This window comes from Nycticebus coucang, chromosome 5, assembly GCF_027406575.1.
Source record: "Nycticebus coucang isolate mNycCou1 chromosome 5, mNycCou1.pri, whole genome shotgun sequence".
NCBI classification, from domain to species: Eukaryota; Metazoa; Chordata; class Mammalia; order Primates; family Lorisidae; genus Nycticebus; species Nycticebus coucang.
In genome coordinates this window covers 48,617,494-48,642,155 of record NC_069784.1, presented here as the reverse complement: position 1 = coordinate 48,642,155, position 24,662 = coordinate 48,617,494, and the positions used below count along the sequence as shown (strand labels likewise).

At 35.9% G+C, this 24,662-nt stretch overlaps 1 protein-coding gene across 3 annotated transcripts in view; it reads left to right on the top strand.

Moving 5' to 3' along the window:
- Positions 1 to 24,662, top strand: part of GDAP2 (ganglioside induced differentiation associated protein 2) — a 77,413-nt gene that overhangs the window by 42,900 nt on the left and 9,851 nt on the right. For all 3 annotated transcript variants that reach the window (XM_053591258.1, XM_053591260.1, XM_053591259.1), the window contains exons 9-13: positions 13,089 to 13,165; positions 14,086 to 14,162; positions 16,828 to 16,967; positions 18,646 to 18,700; positions 23,319 to 23,462. In XM_053591258.1, coding sequence (XP_053447233.1) covers positions 13,089 to 13,165; positions 14,086 to 14,162; positions 16,828 to 16,967; positions 18,646 to 18,700; positions 23,319 to 23,462 — 493 coding nt within the window. The remainder of the gene's footprint in view (positions 1 to 13,088; positions 13,166 to 14,085; positions 14,163 to 16,827; positions 16,968 to 18,645; positions 18,701 to 23,318; positions 23,463 to 24,662) is intronic.

Here is a 24,662-nt window from a genome sequence, read left to right as displayed (position 1 = left end):
GTCATCATGTTTCTGTCTTTGAAAAATAACTATTTTTTTCAGTATTTCAGTATTTTCAGCTTTCAGTAAGAAGAATAGCAGTGTTTTGATTCTTAAAAGTCTTGCATATCTTTCAGTGTTTGGCTTAATAAAAGACAGCTGGATTCTCATATCTTCATTCATACTGTTACAATAAGTAGTTTGAAGAAAATCTGACCTCATTCAGATATGTGTGTATAATTGGAAAAGGGAGCAGTGTCAATATTTTAATAGCCTTTTCAAATAATTGGGATAGTCTTTGATGTTACACCAGAATTTGATAAATGGTAGTGTCTTAAGCCTTACTTGTAATCTCAATCCATGGAATTGAGTACGTGGAATCTCAATCCATATCCATGAGTTTTTATATTCTGTTACATTAAAATGTGTTGTTCTATATTGCTTTTTTTAAAAAATCCTATTATAAAACAGACTTTATAACATGATGCATTTTGTCTTTTGGAAAATGTTGATTCACTGAATCATTCAGATCTTCCAAGTACTAACACATTTTATTGTACAATATCAAAAACATATTTCTTAGAACCACCACCAGTCTCATTAGAAAAGTCTTTAAATATTGGGAACTATCAAGTTTCTGATGATAATACAAATTTCCATATATATATATATATATATATACATATATATTTTTAAAGCTCTAGTTTTATCACTGGTGACAAATACTCTTGTTTTCTTGAAATGACAGGGCCGCTTTATTTTTGAGAAAACATCCCTCAGATACTCATGTTGAAGAACTGGTTTGTCGGTCATTGTTTGAAGTACAAATGGTGTTGCATGAAAAAACACCTTGTTCAGATCACAGCTGAAATAGTCACACAGTGCTTTTCTTCAGGGCAACCTCAGACCTCCCTATGCAGAAGTACTTTATGTCTTTCTCTCCTTTAATTATACAATGAAACCGTTCTCATCGGTTGATTTAGTAAAATTAATAATCTTTACTTTGTCAAAAACATTCTTAAATGAAGCTGGCTTATTTTACTTTTGCGAGTATTTGGCACTGAAGAATTCAATGACTACTACTCTAGTTTGGTCCTTTGGTGCCACTGCCTGGTTTTATGCTAAGGCTGTTACCAACCGCTTTTTACCCAGCCGTTACTTTTGTACCATTAGTGAAAAGACAAATAATGTCTTAGCGTTATTACAGAAATATTAGGTTATTAAATCTGAAATGTCTGATTTCAAATCAAGAGGTTAGTTTATTCTACGTCGGACAAGAAGCAATATAATTAAAGTGTGTGCCTAAACTATTGACCCAGTTTTACTATCTTAACCATAGCTTGTTTATGCCAGCTACGGACAAGTCTGGAGAGCAAGTGGCAATAAAATTGCAAAAGGCAATTTCCACAGCTTGTCAAGAATTGAATGCTTTTCCTTGTAGCAAAGCCTAGTGAAAAGCCTGGAAGAAGTGGTAGTGAGTCTCTGCAAGGTCTGTTGAATACTGTAGAAGATAGAGAGTTTCCAAGTTTCCTGTTTCAGCTTCCGTAACAGTGTTGTTCGTGTGACATGTGGTCAGCATTGTCTTACAAGAGGACTGGCTTGTTTCTACTGACCAATCTCTGCTGCTTAATCACAAGCATCCTCATTTTGTCTGGTTGGTTGCAATAGATATCCTCTGTAATTGGCTAACCAGGTTCATGAAGCTGTAGTGAGTATTACCAGCACTGGACCACCGCACAGACACTGTTAGCTTTTTTGATGAACATTTGGTTTTGGACTGTCTTTTAGCACATTGTCTTTATCTGATCATTGTGCCAAACACTTAGGATTATCAAAAGGAAACCATGTTTCATCACAAATGACAATATGGTGTAGAAATGGTTTGCCTGTATGTTGTGCAGAAGCAAAGAGCAGTAAACTTCAAGACAGTTTCTCTTCTGGCATTCATTTAATTCGTTTGGAACCCGTCTGTCCCGCTTCTTTACCTTGCTAATTTGTTTCAGATGGTCCAATATTGTCAGAATAGTAATGTCAAACTTGCTACTAATTCACACATAGACTGAGATAGATTCACTTCCAGCTCGTCATTATCCACTTCAGTTTGCAGTCACCCATGTGGCTCATTTTTAAGATTAAAATCACTGGAATTGGGCGGCGCCTGTGGCTCAAAGGAGTAGGGCACCGGCCCCATATACCGGAGGTGGTGGGTTCAAACCCAGCCCCGGCCAAAAACTGCAAAAAAAAAAAAAAAAAAATCACTGAAATGGAACTTCTCACACCATTGACATACTGTGTGTTCATTAGCTACATCCTTCCCAAACACTTCCTTGATATTTTGAGCCATCTGCATTACATTGGTTCCACGATGGAATTCATATTAAAAAATAACACAATTTTTTATTTATCCATGGTTTCACAAAAATTTCTTTAAAAAAAAATGAAAGATATCATAGCCAAAATGTGATTTTGAAAGAATGAGGACATATTCAACTGTTAAAAACTTACTACTTAAAGAAACTGGACATTTCATACTTAATAACCTAATAATTTGGACTTTATAAACCCTCTGAAGATGTCTCACACTCTGAGAACCATTGTGGTCTCTCACCATACTTTGTATTTAGAAGGAATCTAGGTGATCATCTAGTTCAGTTTTCCAAAGTGAAGTTCACAAACTTTCCACATTAGATAAGCGTGGCTTATTAAAATGTTTGGCTCCGCACCAAACTTACTAAATCAGACCCTCTGTGAAAAGGATTCAGGAGTCTTCCTTGTGAAGTTTCTTAGATGATTCTTCTTTGCCATAAATCACTGATCTACTGAGCCCCCTTTACGGGAAGTGAATTGATCCCACAGTGTGGCTTGACCACAGTTACAGCTCATGGAGGGAGAGCTTTCAGAGTATCCTCTGCAGAGCTTCCTCCTCTACCACCATCTTCAACACACTTACTCAAGCCAACTTCAAAGAAGTTTGGAAAGGACTAGAGATATTTTATATTCATATACAAAGAACTGCACGGTTATCACCTTTCTCAAATCAGTCAAACCCTGACCCCTCCCTCTCTTCTCCTCTCTCTTTCTCACACACCCCTTTTTCATTTCTTCAGGAAATGGTGCAGATAGTCTGGAATTCTCTCTTAAGTTGGTCTTTGGGCAACATGCTATCTCTCTTTTCAAATGAATTGATTTGCTTCATTTAATAACTACAACTTCAAGCCAGTATTAAAATGAATATATATTGACTAAGTCCATACTTTCTGGAAAGGAGTCCCCAGCAAAGGGTAGGTTGTAGGAAGGCACATGAATACAGTACATAAAGCACTGTCCTTTGCATTGATGGGGACCTTGCTCTGGAGAGTCAGATTTGTTATAGAGTTGGCTTTTTTCCACTTGGTTCAGGAAACATCAGATGCTTATTCTATAAGACAATGTTATAGGTTAAGTATACAGAAATAAAGTAGTTTCCATTTTCTGGGAATTCATGAGTGAGCCATAGTCAGAGAATTAAAATGAGTTGAGGTGTGAGTTCTGAGTGTCGCATGTCCAGTCAGCAGTGGTTGCAGGCTTGGAGCAGACCACCTCCTGGGCTCCAGCTGTCCCTCTGAGTGATGTTATATCTGAAAGAAAAGATTTTTCGATTTCCCATTTATGTACCCAGTACCTGCAGTAATTAAAGATGAGGTCTTATATCTGTAACACTCAATACTTCAAAGTGATGTTAAAATCTTTAGACAAAATAAACTTAACAGTTTATTTGAGCAAAGAAATATTCATGAATCAGGCACCACTTAAAGCCAGAAGAGGTTCAGAGACTTCCATTCTGCATCATGATGAACAGCAGGCTTTCATAGGACTGAGGAGGAAAAGTAAAGAAATGCCTTGACTGACAACAGCTAGATATTTGCCTTATTGGGGTATGATCCAGTCAGTTGATTGACTGTGATTGGCTGAAACTCAGTTTAGGTGTTTGTTTTTTCCAAAACTAATCAGTTATGAAGAATTCCTCTAAGTTAAGTTTTGTTATGACTGTATAAGGGTTTCTGGTACAGAAAAGAAAACAAAACAGGCTAATAGCCTCCCGCTTATTTTGCTTTAACAGTGATAACAACACTTCTTAAAAGTATGGTCAAGAATGTCCAAGGATCCTGGTACCCTTTCTGCAGGCTTGTCAGGTCAAACTGTTTTCATAGTGTTGCTAAGATTTATTTTTCCTTTTCATTCACATTGTCTCCCATTGTTCAGTGAAGTTTTCTAGAGGCTACTTGAGGTATGGTACTGCAGTAAGTTAAACGCAGATGCAGATAAGAGAATCTAGCAGAAATTAAAGAGATTTGAAAAAACTTAAAGAGTACAATTTTTCCCCCTAAATATATTTTTTTAATTAAAAATAAAAGTTATATTCAAATAATGTGTTTTATTTTCAAATTAAATATTTTTAGAATTTGTTTTTATTTCTAATATGGTATTAAAGACATAACTGACATGAGCAAAGGTGTTTAGCATCCTCAGTACTTTATTTTTTATTTTAAAATATTAATTAAGGGAAGTGCAAGAATTTTTATTACATAAATATCTTGTATAATGCTTAAGCCAGGGCTTCTGGTGTGCCCATCCCCAGAATAGTATTCATGTACCCAATAGGTAAGTTTTTATCGCACACCCACCCTCCTGCCCTCCACCCTTCTTGGTTTTTTCATGTCCTTTATATCACTTTGTGCCTATGTGTACCCATTTATCAGTTCCCATTATTAGTAAGAACGTAAGACATTTGATTTTCCGTTCCTGAGCTACTTCACTTGGTCTCTAGTTCCGTCCACATTGCTGCAAAAGACATTATTTCGTTCCAGTTTGGGGGTAGTACTCCTTAATGTACATATGTGCCACATTTTCTTTATCTGCTTATGAATTGAAGGGCACTTAGGTTGTTTCCACATTTTTGCAGTTGTGAATTGTACTACAGTAAACATTCAAGGGCAGGTGTCTTTTTGATAAATGACTTCATTTCCTTTGGGTAGATAACCAGCAATGGGATTACTGGATCGAATGGGAGGTCTACGTTTATTTCTTTGAGGACTCTCCATACTATTTCCTATATAGGTTATACCAATTTGCAGCCCTTTAATAGTGTATAAGAAGTGTTCCTTTGTTTCTACATCCACACTAACATTTGTTGTTTTTTGACTTTTGAATAATGGCATTGTCATTTTAATTTGCATTTCTTTTCTTTTTCTTTTTTGATTTGCATTTCCCTTATCATTAGTGATGCTGATCATTTTAGATATGGTTATTGGCTCCTATCTTCTTTCAAAAAACTTCTGTTCATGTCTTCTGCCCACTTTTTGATGGGGTTTTTCTTGCTGATTTGTTTGAGTTCTTTGTAGATTCTGCTTATCAGTCCTTTGTCATATGTATAGTTTGCAAATATTTTCGCCCATTCTGTAGGTTGTCTGTTCACTCTTGGTTATTTCCTTTGACATACAGAAGCTTTTTAAGTGCCATTTATTTATTTTTGTTGTTTTGTTTGCCTTTGAGATCATAGCCATAAATTATTTCCCTAGGCCAATGTCCAAAAGAGTTTTCCTACATTTTCTTCTAGAATGTTTGTGGTTTCATGCCTTACATGCAAGTCTTTAATCCGTTTTGAATTTATTTTTGTATATGGTGAGTAATAGCGATCCTGTTTCATCTTTCTGCATGTGGCTATCCATTTTTCCCAGCACTAATGAAAGTACTTCTTTTCTCCCATTGTCTGCTTTTTTGAAGATCATTTCGTTATAGGTAGATGGTTTTGTATCTTGGTTCTCTACTCTGTCCCTTTGGTATTTATCTCTACTTTTATACCAGTACCGTGCTGTTTTGGTTATTACAGCCTTATAGTATAATTGAAGTTGGGTAATGTGATGCTTCCAGATTTGTTCCTTTTGCTTAAGATTTTTAGTTCCAAATGAAATTTAGGAATATTTTTTCTATATCTGAAATATAATGCTGGTATTTTTATGCGGATTGCATTGAATCTATAAATTACTTTGGGCAACATGGACATTTTAACAATGTTGAGTCTACCAGTCCATAAGCAGGGGATGTTTTTCCATTTGTTTGTGTCATCTGCAATTTATGAAACAAAAAGTTGGTTCTTTGAAAAAATGAAATTTATAGATCACTAGCTAGATTAACCAGAAGTACACAAGAAAGGGCTAAAATAACATCAACCAGAAATAAAAAAGGATACATTACAACCAATACAGCAGAAATATAGACTATCATTCATGAATACTATGAAAACCTATAGGCATGCAAACTGGAAATCCTAGAAGAAATGACTAAATTCTAGGAAACCCAAAATTTCCCAAAGCTGAATCAAGAAGAAATAAAAATGCTGAACAGACCAATAATGAACAATGAGATTAAAGTAGTAATAAAAGAATTTCCCAACAAAAAAGCTAGAGCTAGACAGATTCACAGCCAAATTCTACCAGACCTACAAAGAGCTAGTACCTATTCTGCAGAAACTATTTTAAAACATGCAGGAGGAGGGAATCCTCCCTGTCTCATTCTATGAAGCCAGTTTCACCATAATACCAAAGGCAGGAAAGAACACAACAAAGAAAAGAAAACTACAGACCACTATTCCTTACGAACATAGATGCAAAAATCCTCAACAAAATAACTAGCAAATTGAATTCAATAGCACATCAAAAATGTAATTCACCATGATCAAGTGTGTTTCTTCCCAAGGCTGCAAGGTTGTTTTAACATATGCAAGTCAGTAAAGAAGATTTACCACATAAACAGAAACAAAGACCATCATGATCATCTCAATAGATGTAGAGAAAGCATTTGATAAAATCCAGCACCCTTTCTTGATAGAAACTCTTGACAAACTTGACACAGAAGGAATATACCTCAAAATTAAAAGAGACATAAATGACACACCCTCAGCCAACATCATACTTATAGGAGTATAAATTAATGCACTGCTTTGGAAAAGAAGTTTGGCCTTATCTGCTGAAATAGAACATGTCCTATAACCTAGCACCTCCATTCCTAGGTATTTATACAAGACAGATTATGAGCATGTATACCAGGAAACATGTAAAACAAGGTGATTGTAGCATGGCTCACAGTAGCAAAGTCCTGGAAATAGCCCAAGAGTCCATCACTTGGGAGAATGGGTGAAAAAATTATTATTTTCTTATAGTATGAATACATTATATATACAGATCCTTTATCCAAAATGCTTGGGACCAGAAGTGTTTTAAGTTTTATATTTTTAAATAAAAAGACAAAAAAGACAATGATGGTCACTTCATATTGGTCAAGGGAAAAATACAACAAGAAGACATTTCAATTCTAAATATGTATGCACCCAATTTAAATGCTCCCAGATTCTTGAAACAGACCTTGCTTAGTCTGAGCAATATGACATCTTATAACGCCATGATAACAGGGGTCTTTAACACCCCTCTCTCAGAGCTGGACAGATCCTCTAAACAGAAATTAAACAAAGATATTAGAGATTTAAATGAGACCCTAGAACAACTGTGCTTCATAGACGTATATAGAAAACTCCATCCCAAAGATAAAGAATATACATTCTTCTCATCGTCCCATGGAACATTCTCTAAAATTGATCATATCCTAGGACACAAAACAAACCTCAACAGAATCAAAAGAATTGAAATTTTACCTTGCATCTTTTCAGACCACAAGGCACTAGACGTGGAACTCAACTCCAACAAAAACGTTCAACTTCACACAAAGGTATGGAAGTTAAACAACCTTATGCTGAATGACAGTTGGGTACAGGAAGAAATAAAAAAGGAAATCATTACTTCCTTGAGTATAACAACAATGAAAACATAAGCTACAAAACCTATGGGATACAGCAAAAGCAGTCCTGAGAGGAAAATTTATCGCTTTAGAAGCCTACATTCAAAAAACAGAAAGAGAGTACATCAACAAACTCACAAGCCATCTTATGGAATTGGAAAAAGAATAATCTAAGCCTAAACCCTGCAGAAGAAAAGAAATATCCAAAATTAAATCAGAGATTAATGAAATTGAAAACAAAAGAATCATTCAGAAAATTAATCAAACAAGGAGTTGGTTTTATGAAAAAATAAATAAAATAGATAAACCTTCGGTCAGACTAATTAGAAATAGAAAACTAAAATCTCTAGTAACCTCAATCAGAAATGGTAAAGGGGAAATAAAACTGATGCCACAGAGATACAAGAGATTATCTCTGAATACTACCAGAAACTCTATGCCCGGAAATTTGACAATGTGAAGGAAATGGATCGCTATTTGAAATCACACCCTCTCCCTAGACTTAGCCAGGAAGAAACAGATCTCCAACAGACCAATTTCAAGCACTGAGATCAAAGAAACAATAAAAAAAAAATCTCCCAACAAAACAATGCCCTGGTCCAGATGGCTTCATACCAGAATTCTATCAAATCTTCAAAGAAGAGCTTATTCCTATACTGCAGAAACTATTCCAAAAAATTGAGGAGGAAGGAATCTTCCCTAACACATTCTGTGAAGCAAACATCACCCTGATACCAAAACCAGGAAAAGACCCAACTAAAAAGGAGAATTTCAGACCAATTTCACTAATGAATATAGATGGAAAAATTCTCAACAAAATCCTAGCCAATAGATTACAGCTTATCATCAAAAATGTCATACATCATGATCAAGAAGGTTTCATACCAGAGATGTAAGGCTGGTTTAATATATGCAAGTCCATAAACGTTATTCACTGTATCAACAGAAGAAAAACCAAAGACTATATGATTTTCTCAATAGATGCAAAAAATGCATTCAATAAAATTCAGCATCCTTTTCTAATTAGAACACTGAGGAGTATAGGCATAGGTGGCACATTTCTTAAACTGATCGAAGCTATCTATGACAAACCCACACCTAATATTTTACTGAATGGAGTAAAACTGAAAGCTTTTCCTCTTAGAACTGGAACCAGACAAGATTGTCCTCTGTCACCATTACTATTCAACATAGTGCTGGAAGTTCTAGCCAATACAATTAGACAAGACAAAGAAATAAAGGGCATCCAAATGGGAGCAAAGGAGGTCAAACTCTCCCTCTTTGCTGATGATATGATCTTAGAGAACCCTAAACACTCAACCACAAGAGTCTTGAAAGTCATCAAAAAATACAGTAATGTCTCAGAATATAAAATCAATATCCACAAGTTAGTTGCCTTTGTATACACCAACAACAGCCAAGATGAGAGGTTCATTAAGGACACATTCCCTTCACCATGGCCCCAAAGAAAATGAAATACTTAGGAATATACTTAACAAAAGAGGTGAAAGACCTCTATAAAGAAAATTATGAAACCCTAAGAAAGGAAATAGCAGAAGACTTTAACAAATGGAAGAATATACCATGCTCATGGCTGGGAAGAATCAACATTTTTAAAATGTCTATACTTCCCAGAGCAATCTACCAATTCAACACCATCCCTGTTATTTTTTCAGATTTTGAAATAGTTTCATTACTCTTCAGTTGAGCATTCCAAGCCTAAAAACCCAAAATGTTCCACTGAGAATTTCCTATGGGTGTCATTTTGATCTTAAAAGGTTTCGGATTTTGGAGCATTTCAGATTTAGGGTTTTTAGATTTGAGATGTTTAATCTGTAATTGTCAAAATGCATGAGCAACATTGAAACCCATCAAAATGGGTGAATCTTAGTAATATAATAAGTCAAAAAACCAAGACCCCAAAGATTATATATAGCACACTGAACTTTTTTAATAGTTAAAAACCACCAAAAATACTAATCATGGCTTCTATTGAATACATGTAAGTGAAGAATTAAAACTATGTACAGAGCCCAGGAGTTGGAGGTTGCTGTGAGCTGTGATGCCATGGCACTCTACCCAAGGCAACAGCTTGAGGGTCTGTCTCAAAATAAATAAATAAATAAATAAACAAACAAATAAATAAATAAATAAAACTGTGTACAAAGGACATTAAGGTAAGATAAGCCTAGGATTCCAGATAATGGTGGGCAGAGGTAGGGAGTTAGAATTTCAGGGAAGAAGTATGAATAGATGTGGGTTATTATAAAGGTTATCACTTTTGTTGTGGGTTGTAGGTTTTGGGGTACTTATAATTTCTTTAAAAACGACTTGTTATGTAACCAGTCTTTTAAAGTAGACCATGCACGTACCAATGGTGAGAGTGTTTTGAACCAAAGATGATGATTAATTCTATTTTGTACACCTGAGTTCCAGTTTAACAAGATTGGCTCAGTGGGTAGGGTGCCAGCCACATGCACTGGGGCTGGCAGGTTCAAACCCGATCCAGGGCAGCTAAAACAACAATGACAACTACAACAACAACAGAAGCAAAAATAGAAACAAAAATAGCTGAGCCTGTAGTCCCAGCAACTTGGGAAGCTGAGGCAAGAGAATCATTTAAGCCCAGGAGTTTGAGTTTGCTATGAGCTGTGACTCCACAGCACTCTACCCAGGGCAACAACTTGAGACTCTGTCTCAAAAAAAAAAGATTTTTTTTCAGAGTGCATTGAATATATAATTATTGAGTATCAGAACTACCCTGGAGATTGGCTAGAAAAATAAGGTAAATATGATATATTCCCTGTCTTGTGGTCTGATGGAATGGAAGCAGACCTTGCAGTAAGAGGGGGAAAGCCTTTTACTGACAATAGAAGTCGTCCCTGGGGAACAAAGATGGGAGTAGTTGTTTCCACCACATGTCTGGGACTTGTATCTACTCCATTCCCCTGCCCCATTCTCAGCATAAAGACTTGATTGATTGAGTATTTAGACTTCTGTTGTGGTTCTTGTCTCATTCTGTCTTACTACGATGTTATCTTTGCCCTGTAATATAGTACTGTCTCATGTAATCAACTTTAAACTCTTTGAAGCTAAGAGTACCCTCTCAGGTATTATTTCATGCCCCCAGAATACTTTGCATAATACTCATGTTTATTATGTGATTCAGGGAAGATTTGAGTTCCTATCATGATCATAAGCATTGCATTTATTCAATAAATCTTTGAAAAATGAGGTGATGGAAGAGTAAACATAGTATAGAAATTAATAGGTCTTTATTAAATTCCTATGATATGTTCATATGCTTTGTGCTAGGACCTATGATACTTATTAGATTTGTAAGATACATTTTGCTTTTAGTCTTGTGGAGAAGACTTAATTATAAAAAGAAGTAGAAAACAGTAGACTTGTAGAAACAAAAACAAAACAGACTGTCTACTACCCTACTTTGTTTTTGATGTCATAATTATATCTTTTTATATTGTGTATTCCTTAACAAATTATTGTAGTTATTATTTTTAATAGTTTTGTCTTTTAGCCTTTATGCTAAAGATATGAGACATTTTGTTAGGTGAAATAAGCCAGGCACAGAAAAACAAATACTGTATATGGAATCTTAAAGTGTTGAACTCATGCAAGCAAAGACTGGAATGGTGGTTATCAGGGGTTGGGGGGCAGGGTAAGATCGAGGTGATGTCGGTCTAAGAATACAAATTGCAGTTAGGCAAGAGGAGTAAGTTGAAGATAGCTATAGCAAGGTGGCTTTAGTTAACAGCATATTGTGTACTTGAAAATTGCTAAGGGTAGAGTTTAAGTGTTCTCACCACAAAAAAATGATAAGGATGTGAGGTGATGGATATGTTAATTAGTTTAATTTAACCATTCCACACTGTATTCAATATCAAAATATCTTGTATATTATTTATTGAAATATAAAAAAAGAATTGTGGATTTAGTTTAAGTACAATAAACATAGGTCTCTTGACTTTCAAATTATATTTTAAAACAGAATTAAAAGTGTTGTCTTTGCTGTTTCAATTTGCATAGATGGGCAAGTTACCAAATTTAAGAAGGCAACTTCTTAAAGAAGTTAAGAAGAAAAGAAGTTTTACTTTAAGAAGGCCAACTTACTAAATCTAAGAAGGAAATTTATAGACCTAATGCAGTACCAAGTGTTTTCACAAACAATAATTTGCATAAAACTAGTAGGCATATCTCTTATTAATTACAGTTCTTCTTATATAACAGATTTTCCGTTAAATATCCTTAGTTGTGTGATTTATTTTTTGTAGATGAAAGGTGTCCTACGTAAACACCTTTTTGTGCAGATAAGGAAACTGAGGTCTGTAAAGGTAAACTGACTTCAATAAGGTTGCCCTGAAAGCAATGTAAGATTAGAACCCAAGTCTGCCCCTCTGAATGTGACCTAAATACTTCAGAGTTGCTTTTCGTACATTCAGGTACCTCTAAAGCTTTTTCACAACTAAGTGGCACTGTGAATTTTGAGAAAGCATGATAGTATAGTAGAACATTACTGACTTTTCCAGAAATCTGGAGACCTGAGTGTAACTACAAATTCATCGCTATGTGGTTAATTGGCTGGTAGCTTCAAGATTAACTGGACCCTCTTCTGCAGGTCATTTCCCCTCTGTGAGCTCTGTAATGTCTCTTCCAAGCCCATGTGATCTGGTAAATGGGGTATTGGTACAACTAGACTGATTATCCAATCATTCAGTATACCAGCACTTCACAAATAATATTACCTAGCTCCTTTGTGGTCCTACATAACTGCACTTAACCTGTTTTTCTCCTGAAAAGTGAACTGGAGGGCAGCGACCTTGTCTATTCATTGTAATATTCTCAGCAGCTATTACAGAGTAAGCAGTCACTAAATCTTTGTTGAATGAGTGAACATCTGTTTTGAAAATCTGCCATTGCTTTAGGCTTTCTTTATTTGTATTTTTTTAGTAAAGGAAAATGAAAATATTTAAAAACAATGTTTGAGTATTTGGTATCTTAGCCACATATCTGCATAGTCTTCATTTAATCATAGGATTTTTTTTTAAGTTATGAACACCTTCATTTCTCAGTAACTCATTTGCACTTATTTTGTTAATTGTGTGTAGTAGAGATTCTGCATGGTATAAAACCTCTTTAACTCCTTCATTATAATGGAACATCAGTTCTTCAGAATCAGGGAAAGATCTTAAAAACTAGTCCCATTTGTGAACTTTCTTTGTAAGGGCTTATGGTAATGATGATGTACTTTATTCCTCTAGTTATAATCGCTGGTTATGTCAAGCACGATCTGAGGATCTGTCCGATATTGCTTCTCTAAAAGCCTTATACCAAACAGGTAAGCCTAAGGATATGTTAACTTATTCTTTTACTAATTAATGACCCTACCCAGCATGCTGTTTGAAATTTCATATTTTTTCTGGTTTCATTCATTCTATTTATGAATAAAATGTCTTTGTACTAATGCAAATAGTTTTTGTCCATCATCTAGATCTTTAAAAAATTCAGTCTATAAAATTTTTAACTTATAGTTCTACATTGGCCAATTTCATTTCTTCTTAGTGTCCTTTCTCTTTTTTTTTTTTTTTAAAAAGTCTGCCTTGTGGAGGCGCCTGTAGCTCAAGGAGTAGGGCGCTGGTCCCATATGCCGGAGGTAGCGGTTTCAAACCTAGCCCCAGCCAAAAAAAAAGAAATAGAAAAAAGTCTGCCTTAAAAGTATCATATATTTGCTTCTACAAAATTCAAACCTTACATAAATATATAGTAGAATGGAGACAATGAAAATTTCAAGATTCCTACTCTTTCTTCACTCCATTTCTTTTTTCAGAGAGTACTTTTTTGTATTTTTCAGTAATTTTCAAAGTTGAGTGTTACATACTTTTTTCCTGGATCACTGATCTTATTAAAAGTGGTAGTAAGCTTAAACAAAAAGCTATTTATAAAAAGGTTTTTGGCTGTCCCTGATTTACCTTTGGCTGTTCCTGATTTAAAATCTAAAAAGTCAGGGTGAAGATCAAAACCTTATGATACTTTTTCAAAAGTGTCCTTTTCTATGCAGTTAAAAAAAAGTCTGATGGAGAAATTTTAGAAACTTACACTTCCTGGTTCTTAGTCTTTTAAGTTTGTGTAGAATTTTTTTTTTCAACTGAACCATACAAGATACAAAACTGGGTAGAATATCTTTGTAAAGTCAAAGCCAGGCCAAGTAATACTCTTGAAACAAAGTTCTCAGGTGCTGATTACATTTCCCATTTGTAGGTGTTGATAACTGTGGTCGAACAGTGATGGTGGTAGTTGGAAGAAACATTCCTGTAACATTAATAGATATGGACAAGGTAAGATGTTTTACAAATAATGTTGATTTTAAAGCTAAATAGACTATGAATTTGCAATCAGGGCTTACAATATGAGAATTGTCAGAATTGTGTATCTCTGGCAGAGTAGCAGTCTGGTTCTGTGAGGCAGCGTGTGTCATTTCAGTTGACTTAGGGGTTTGGTTTTTCTCTCTAAAGGAAACAAAAATACTGGAATGCTGTAATATAATCTCCAAAAACACAGCTGCTTGTTTTGGATATGATGTAACCGACAAGTGCGCAGTTGGAATCATTCTCTATTATAATTATACAATCAAATTCTTTTTGAAAAAAGAAAAATAAATGCTTGATTATCTATCAGAAGAGAAGAAACCAGAGATGTAATTTACCCAAGATAGCATAATCCCATAATCCCTTCATTTGGAGGCAAAGGACAGAAATACATGATTCCTAACCTGAAAGAAAAAATATTTATACTGGTAAATAAAAATAAGAAAGTGTTCAATCTGATTAGTAGTTAAGAAAAGTCAGTTAAAATGAGGTGTCTTTTTTTCACGTCCAAACTTAGCCTGAACTTTTAAATAATAATCACTGTCATCAAACATGAATTGAAACTATAAAAGTTATCACAACTATTGACTCGGTAATTTCATTTGTGATAATTTATATAATAAATGATAAATTATAAATATATATTTATAATTTGTGTGGAAATAATCCAAAGTGTAGAAGTAGCTATGGGCCCTGAAACTGGGATACTCATGCCAGGGGCCATTGAATCCACAAGATAAATACATAACTCTTCCTAGAACATTAGTTTTATAAGAAACTGACTAAAGAAGAATAACTTTAACTGATCATTAATTATTAGTCATAGTAAAAAATGTACTTAAAAATCCAAAATTATGTAAAATTTTAAGATCAAACAGTTGTGCAAAAGCTGAAAATCTTCCAACTAAGCTTTCAAAGTCTTGGTCACTGAAATTTGGGTAAAAAAATTGTGACAGCACTAAGCCTGGCATGTCACCCACAGGGTGATTTGTAGCAAAAAGTTGTAACTCAAGTGGCTGGACACGGGGGCACAGTGGCTCACACCTGTAATCCTAGCATTCTGAGAAGCCGAGGCAGGTGGATTGCCTGAGTTCACATGTTCAAGACCAGCCTGAGCAAGTGCGAGACCTTGTCTCTAAAAATAGCTGGGTGTTGTGGCGGGTGCCTGGAGAATCGCTTGAGCCCAAGAGTTTGAGGTTGCTATGAGCTGTGATGTTATGGCACCCTACTGGAGGGGACAAAGTGAAACTCTATCTCAAAAAAAAAAAAGTTGTAACTTAAATTCCTAACAGATAATGATGGTACATTAACAAATGAAATGTTCTGAGACTCTTAAAAATTATGGTTATAGAGGAAAGTACTCTAAAGAATTGTTTATACTACTTTCCTCTATTCAGAAAAAGGGATGCATTAAACTGTGTCTACACTCACTGTAATTTTGTTGTTGTTGTTTTTTGTTTTTAAACACAAAAAGGAATATGCTAATTATCCTTTGGTGGGTGTGGGGAGTGGACAGAAAGATGAGTAAAAAGCAATCCGGTAAGAGGAGAAATAACAATAAAAAGGATCATAAAAATACACATAAGGAGAAGAAAAACTCAGCTGAATGAATTATACCATTCATGAGTTTTTATTTGTGATATTCATGTTCTCAATAATTGGTGTGATATTCATTCTTGTCAATAATGTGATTGATACCAATAAAAACAAATACCTGCATTTGATTTTGGTATGCTCTTGCATGGGGTTCGATATTGAACATTATATTGAATATTATATGAATATTCATGATATTTCATATAAAATATTGAGCTAGGTAACAACTGGACAGATCTAGTGTCTGTTCTGGTAGCAGCTGGATCCTAATTCATGTTAATCCAGTCTTGTTAATGCCAACGACTCACCTGAGAGGAAATTGGAAAACAGCCTGTTTTATAGTAATGCTTCAATTGTTACCTCTGAGCTTCCTCTTTGTAATTGTTTATAGCTAAACCACTGGGTCATACTGGCCCTGCCCATGTCGTATCTGTATTTTGTTTTTAGTGTTTCTCTTAAATTTCACCCATTTTCTAACCAGTCTGGGTCATGCAAATACGAGTCTTTCAGAGATCTAGAAATGTTGCTGTAGACTAAACATCTGTTCTCAGTGTCCCATTCAGGTCAGCTCTAAAGATGCAAGGAAACCCTCAGAGTGAGAAGGGACCATTCATTATATCCTTTTATAGTAATCCTTGTTTACGTGAAAGCCATGAGTCTATCTTGAGTAGAGACTGCAAAGACTTTGGTCAAATTCAAGCAGGAATTTCAAGAATGATTAACTCTAGAAATTCTCCTTTTAACAATTTTGATATGATTATCCTAGAGAGGGAAAACAGAGGATAGACTGATTGTTCTCCTTCATCACTTAGAACAAGACAGAAAGGGAATTGTACTGTGGCATTCATGAGAATTATTAAATGCTGCAGTGATTCAGTTTCCTGAAGATTTTTTTTAAAGAGAATTGATACTTATCAGTCTGAGATGTCCATCTGTAATGACTAGGGCATAGATAAGATTACTCTTCTGGGTTTTTCTTTCTCCTGACCTCTATAAAATGGAGTATTGTGTAAAATGATCTTTACTCTTTTTTTTTTAGGCTCTTTTGTATTTTATCCATGTCATGGATCACATTGCTGTGAAGGAATATGTCTTAGTATATTTTCACACCCTGACCAGCGAGTACAATCACCTGGACTCTGACTTCCTGAAGAAACTATACGATGTCGTCGATGTCAAGTTAGTTATTTTTGCACATTATAAAGGGGAAATAATGTTTTTCTTTATTTTAAGACTAAGTAATAGGAAACATTGTTATGTATTCTGTGAAAGAATATTTCAAATAAACAATATTTTTATCAGACATAGATTAGATATTTTAATCATAAGAGGCCCTCCTTATCTCATGCTCACTTTGCATTAATGTAAATTCACATGAAAACTTTCTCTCATTTTTAAGCACCCTGGAAAATGTTTGTTGTCGTTACTAATTATTGTGTGCAAAATAACAAAAATAACTACTTTCTGTTTATATGGCATTTGCTAGAAGAGGTATCTACACTTGAGAGACAGGAGAATATTGACATTCTGAAGATGAAGTATGTTGTTCAGAGTCTCACAACAGCAAATGTGGAATTTGCACTTGAACCCAGGCTAGAATTAGAGCTAGAAAATTATTTTCATTGAACTATATGTTCCTTGAAGTGATAATGGAAATTTTAACGTGTGACACTCCACTACAGCAAAGATCAAATGTAATGCTTTAAATATTTTCTCATTAATTTATTTCCTAAATTTAAAAAGGCACTCTACCCCTCTATTAGCTATCTTGTTATTTGTGGCATCACAATGTGGCTCACATTGAAAAGCCCATTTTACAATTAGGGTACAAAGAAAGAAAATTACTGTTCATTTCTGACTCCTCCCATTAAAGCTCATCTTAATTAGGACTATTAAAGCTTTCATTACCTGGGAAACACCGTTTTTACCTTACTCTGACTGTGAGTTATACCTATATGTGCAGGGTAGCTTCACTCCACTATAGTTCCACTTCCAACTAACCAGTTTTCTTACTTAGTAGAAGCCTCAGCTATGAGATGAAGTGTTTGCACTGTTTCTCTGAAGTCCTTTCCAATTAACCTCATGTGACCCAATGGTGATTATTGGACTCTTAAAAAAGAATCTCAGGCACACCTAACAGGGCTAGATAGAGTAGTGGATAAGGTATGTTTTTGGAGCCATGTTGCCTAGGTTTAATTTCTGTTTCTACCTCTTGATAGCTGAGTGATTTTGTGAGGGTTAAGATAAAGGCGGTAATAGCATGCAGCTTAGAATTTGGGCGGTGCCTGTGGCTCAAGGAGTAGGGCGCCGGTCCCATATGCCAGAGGTGGCGGGTTCAAACCCAGCCCCGGCCAAAAAAAAAAAAAAAAAAAAACCAGAATTGTTATGAGAATTTAAGTTAGAAAGACTTTGTACAATTTCTGGCACATAGCAAATTTATTTGTTTGTTGAAATCCTGACCATAGAAACCTTTAGTTTGTAATTTTTGCCATAATTCTAAATGTTTTTACTCTTTAATTCATACAGCTGATTTAGATTCTAGAACTATAATAATGACACCCAATAAATGCGTTTGTTAAACATAAATTTAGTCAACTTTGTTGTACATATAGATGACTCTATCATAGCCAACAGAAGCACTTAATATCTCCTATAAAGCAATTACTTGAAATAATGAAATAGTCTATGGAGTATTTTTGGAATGTCTAAAATTCATATGCAAATTAGAGCTGCTTTTAAAAAAATTTTATTCCTCCGTGACTACATTTATATACTCAGGCAGAGAGTTAATTATCTGTAATGATGACTGGCTTTAGGCAAGACTTATACTGACCCTTTTTGTTTGTTTCTGAATCAGGTATAAAAGGAATTTGAAGGCTGTTTATTTTGTTCATCCAACATTTCGTTCAAAGGTACAGTATTTTTCCCTTTTGGCTAAATCTTGAATTTAAGTATGCTGCATATCCAGAATATTAAGATATATGTCAGCATCTTTATTGCTGCTATCGCCATTATGACTGCTCATTTCTGTTGTTTGTTCTTCCTTTTTAAGTAACCCCGAGTGGTGGTCCCAGTGATCTGGCCGTGTGTTGGCCCCTTGGTCCTTGCTGCCTGTGTGCCCCTTCATCTGGGCCTCACTCACACTGCTGGTGCAGAGTGCTCTTTCCCCCTCTGCTCGTGGCTGACTCCTGCTTGTCCTTCAGATCTGAGCTCAAGAGTTACTGTCTGTAGACAGCTCCCTCCGACCATTCCCCCAGCTAGTAGATACTTCTTCATTGTACCCCTTAAGAATCTGTTCATGGGTGTCCAATCATTTTTTTCCTGCCACACATTGAAAGAAGAAGAGTTGTCCTGGGCCACGTGCTAAAACACAAATGCTAGCCAGGCATGGTGGCTCATACCTGTTATTCTACCACTCTGGGAGGCTGAGGCGGATGGATTGCTTGAGCTCAGGAGTTCCAGACGAACCTGAGTAAGAGTGAGACTCCATCTCTAGTAAAATAATAGAAAAACCTAGCTGATGAGTATTTTGGCAGGTGCCTGTAGTTCCAGCTACTTGGGAGGCTGAGGCAAGGGGATTGCTTGAGGCCAAGAGTTTGAGGTTGCTGTGAGCTGTGATGTCTATATTTTGATTACACTTTGTGAAAATGTCATCTTTCTTGCCTTTATTTTCTTCCCTATCCATCTCCAAACCCACATTCCAATACTTTCAGCCACTGTTGTCAAGCTACTCTTTCATCACCCTTGCCTATCAAAACCTAAACTTGGTTTTAGGACGAGCCCCATCCTGCCAGCTCCTCCTCACTCTAACAGAGGGTCTTGCCTTATTCTTATCCAAACACATAGAAGCCATCAGTGAAGAGCTCTCTGTCTTTTCCCCTCCAGTCCAAATCTACCTGGTATCTATTATTGCCTCCTTTTTTCTCTCTTATAAAGAATGTATTTCTTTTTGATGAAGAGCAGTCCCTCTACTTGTGCTCTGGATTCCACAGTAATAACGTTAACTAATGTTTTTTGAGCATTCACTGTATGCCAGTTCTTCCGCATGTTATCTTGTTTAAGCCTTACAGTATATCAGGAAGTAAGATAGTGGTGGTGTTTCCATTTTACACATAGACATTGATGCTGAGAGATATCGAGGAATTTTTCCAAGGTAACCAGCAGAAAGTAGAAAGGCTTCTTGAATTTGGGCCTTGTAAGCCCAGAGCCCAACTCTTAGCTATAGAGTATATTTTCATTTCCCCAGGAAAATCTCTTTAGTAGTTGGTATTTTTCTCCTCCCTTACTTTGCTGCTCTAAATATTCTACTTTTAAACATCCTAAAGCATCCACTTTTTTCTCCTCCAAAAACTGTTTAGTGTAATCTGTATTCTGTGCTCATGTCTCCATTTCTCATACAATTTAAGTTACTCCAGTGTGGTTTTGATCTTGCTGTGCCAACCGAAGCTCTTCACGTTGTGGTAACCAGTGATCTCCATTATTAAATCTGATAGACCCGATAGACACTTTTCTGTCTTTATGTTACCTGCTTTTCCTACATCCTTAAACACAGGCGATCACTTCTTCTTTGACATACTTTATCTTGACATTTAGCCTATAGGCAGCAGGTTTGACGTTCACCTTGCCTGATTATTGGTGCTAATTGTTCATCCTCAGTCTCCCATGTGGGTCTCTCACTCTCTGCTCAGCTGTGGGTTGTAGTGTCTGCCTCATCCTCAGCCTCTCTCCTGTGTGGGTCCCTCACTCTCTGCTCACCTGTGGGGTATTAGTGTCCCTGCCTCATCCTCAGTCTCCTGTGTGGGTCCCTCACTCTCTGCTCACCTGTGGGGTATTAGTGTCCCTGCCTCATCCTCAGTCTCCTGTGTGGGTCCCTCACTCTCTGCTCACCTGTGGGGTGTTAGTGTCCCTGCCTCATCCTCAGTCTCTCTCCCGTGTGGGTCCCTCACTCTCTGCTCAGCTGTGGGGTGTTAGTGTCCATGCCCTCTGCCCTCATCTTTCATTCTGTACCTTTTTTTATTCCCATGTCTTCAACAACCATCTAAAATATATGTAATCCCCAGATACATGTTTGGGCAATACAACCTAATATTTAGAAGTATGGTTTTGAGATTCAGATGACCTAGATTCTAATCCTAGCTCTACCAGTTACCAATTTATCATCTCAGGCAAGTAGTGTAATTTCCTTGTGCTTTAAATTTATCCTCTATAAAATGGGAATAGCCATAGTTTACGTTTTAGGATTATTGAAAGGAGGAAATAAATTAATATATGTAAAATTCTTGAAAAAGTACCCAACATATATATAAATATATAAAGTACCCAACATATATATATATATAAAAAAACACGAGCTCAGTATATGTTAACTGTCACCATCATCAACATCACTACCCTCTGTAGGCTCTGTGCCTGCATCTTGAACTGCTGATGGATGTCTTCACATAGATTTCTTACAGGCCCCTGTAGTTCAACATGTTTAAACAGAACTGCTGGTGTCCTCCACCTCCCATCTATTCCTTAATTGTTTTTGTATTCCCTGTCTTAGTAAATGGAACCGCTGCCTAGCCAGCGCCCACGGCAGAAACCAGAGAGCCCTTCTTGGGTACTTTCTGTACCTCACCTCTCACCACATCACGTCAGTTCTTTGTGCTGCTCTTGGTCAGGTCTGTGCCTGTGTCTTTATTCCTTCTGCCTCTGCTGCAGTTTGTCCCACTGTCATCTTCCACCTAGTTTTCATGTCCTCCCTCCCGCATTACACTGCCTCAAGTGCCATCAGGAGTGCCTTGTGAACCCTTCTGATAACATTATCATAAAATTTCTACAATATTTACTATAATGGTCCTTTACAAAAGTTTGTGACTCCTGGCTCAGGCTATGAGAAAACAAACCAAAAGAGAATCTGAATATATGAGTAGATTCAGAGAAAAGATTATTTTTGTGTATAAAAACCTGGGACTTAGTGATGTATTCGATGGGTAAGCGTGAGAGGAAGGACTGTGTCATCCATGCTCCTGGGAGTCGTTAAATGTAGGGGTCATGGATTGAGAGTCACCATCAGACATTAATGAGAAAAATCACACAGACTTAGAGTAAAGAGGACAACTAAATACGGATCCCTGAGATAGGGAAAAAGACCAAGAAGAAGAAATCTAAAAATCGCAGGATGGCCAAGTTAGACTAATAATATAGGAGCCAGTGAAGGTGAAAACATCAGAGACGTAGGAATAATTATTTTAAAGCACTGTGTAGAAATTAGGTCTGACAGGTACTAAATGGTCCTCACAATTAAGAGATGAATAAAGACTTTAGTGAGAAATTTGTGTCCTCTGTGGGATTTCTCATTATTAACAAAATTGTTGAGTTTCTCATCTAAATACTAGCTTTAAAATTTGCATGAAATATTTTTAAGTAATTCTTTTTAAAAATACAAATTTTTCTTTGTTCCTTAATATTGGAATAAAACAATAAGTGCTAAGTGTTTGGAGCCGTAAGGGAGAAATAATGATAGAAATGACATTTGTACTGAGTCTGGACATTTGAACAGGATTCTGATAGAGAAGACTTGGTTCAGTGTTGGCTCTGTTCTTCTAAGTCTTTTCTCACAGGTAAGTATGAAGAAACTATGTCATATTAAGAGCCTAGACTATGTTAGGGTTTGGAACAGCCACTGAAAAACATGACAGGGTACCAAAGACAAATTAACAAAGTGATTGGCATCAGTAGTAAGTGCCAAAGTGGAGTGTGTTTGTAAGGCACTCAGTTTGCACCATTTGGAGTATGTTACGCCAGTGCACTGAAAGGTCACGTGCATAGGTTGTCTTCTTCTATAAACGGGAACAGCAACAATGCCATACTCACCTCACAGTATATGATTGCCAATTTAGACAAATGAGCAATAATTTAAGTTTCCCTACTTTATGTCAGTATTATTTACCATCAGTAATTTTTTTTGGAACCAATGGATTTTGCAGACTAGCTTTTGTGGAACCATTGTATACTATGCAGGGAATTGAGCAAAGGTGGCTTCACATCTACAGGTAATTCATTTTGATTAGTTTCAAGAAAGACTACATTCCAGATGTCAACTGAAAATATCTAACTCCCAAATATTGGCAAAAGTTTTTGTCAATAACTTTTTATTTGAAAAATTGAGTTTGTGAGATTTGGAGATACTAACATTTTCAGACCAGAGCACCAATTATAATACCAAACAATGCAGCAGTTTTGCTACAGCCTGTAGTAAGAGGTGTATCATACATCATTGCACACCAGCAGCAAGTGTACAGCCATCCTTTTTATCACCCCCCCCAACTGTCATCCTACTTTATTTCTTCTTTTTCTTTCAATGTTGTTCATAATCACTTAAACTGATGACACAACTCACTGATGAACTACAAACTGCACTTCGAAAAACACTGGTTATTTTAAGATTTTGAAATACATTTTTAAGTCTAATATAAATTTTCAGAATTGTGTTCATATTAATAACTGGAAAGCAGCTTAATTTTTTTTTTCTCTTCTGTTCATCAGGTGTCAACATGGTTTTTCACCACCTTTTCTGTCTCAGGACTGAAGGACAAAATCCACCATGTAGACAGCCTCCACCAGCTATTTTCTGCCATATCACCAGAACAGATCGACTTTCCTCCTTTTGTCCTTGAATATGATGCCAGGGTAAGAACTATCAGGAGTTCTCACTCACCCAGTGTGGAGTATTAACTATGCTGTGGAGCAGTGCTATGAGCACAAGATGCTGTCAGTGCAAGATATTATTAATGTAAATCAGTGTGTTTCAGTGAACTTCATAATGTCATTTAACATTCTTTTTCTACAGTGACTTTAGGAAAAATATTTATCCCAAGAAAAATATTTTCTCGAAGTAAATGTTTCAGTAAGAGATTTTCCTGGAGGATGGAAGGAACAATCCTTCATTGTCATGCTGTCAGTTTTCTACCACAGTTGAGACACCTATTGGTGTCCACTTTCAACATTAATTGTAAATCAGGGAGCCTATCTTAATAGTCTTTACCCTACTAAAAGTTTCATTTCTCTAAAAGTTTATATAATGTTTTTAAGAATATCAACTAATAATGTTAGTATATTTATTATTTATGGATCTATTAAGCACTAATCAAAGGAGTACTCTTTTTTAATTTATTATTTTTATTAAATCATATACTCTATGATGTTCTCACAACAATGACATTGTCTAATGATGAGTTTCTTAGAATGTATCTCCCTGCTATTAAGCAACACATGACTGAAGTAGCACTATATTACATCACGAAGATGAGGAAACAACCTAAATGCCCGTCAACCCAGGAATGCATTAACAAACTGAGGTATATGTATATACCATGGAATACTATTTAGCCATAAAAAATGGAGACTTTACTATTAACCTGGATGGAGTTGAAATACATTCTTCTCCATAAAGTATCACAACAATGGAAAACTAAATATCCAGTATACTCAATACTAGTATGAAGTCAGTAGATAATCTAACACGCTCCACATATGAAAAAAACTCAATTCAACTCGAGGGGAGGAGGAATGAGGGAGAGGGAGATGGGAGGGGACTGGTATGCTCCCACTTCATGGGGACAATGTAAGGGTGTATGGCATACCTTTTAGGTGTGGGACACAACTATACGAGGGACTCTGCCTAACAAACGCAAATACTGTAACCTAGTTGTTTGTACCCTCGCATTAACCTGAAATTAAAAAAAAGAGGAAAAAAGAACAGAAACACGTAGCATGACAGATTTCAATCCACCTATATCACTAATTACATTAAATGTAAACAATCTAAACACCCTAAGTAGAAGACAGAGATTGTCAGACCGAATAAAAAAGCCCAACTATATGCTCTCT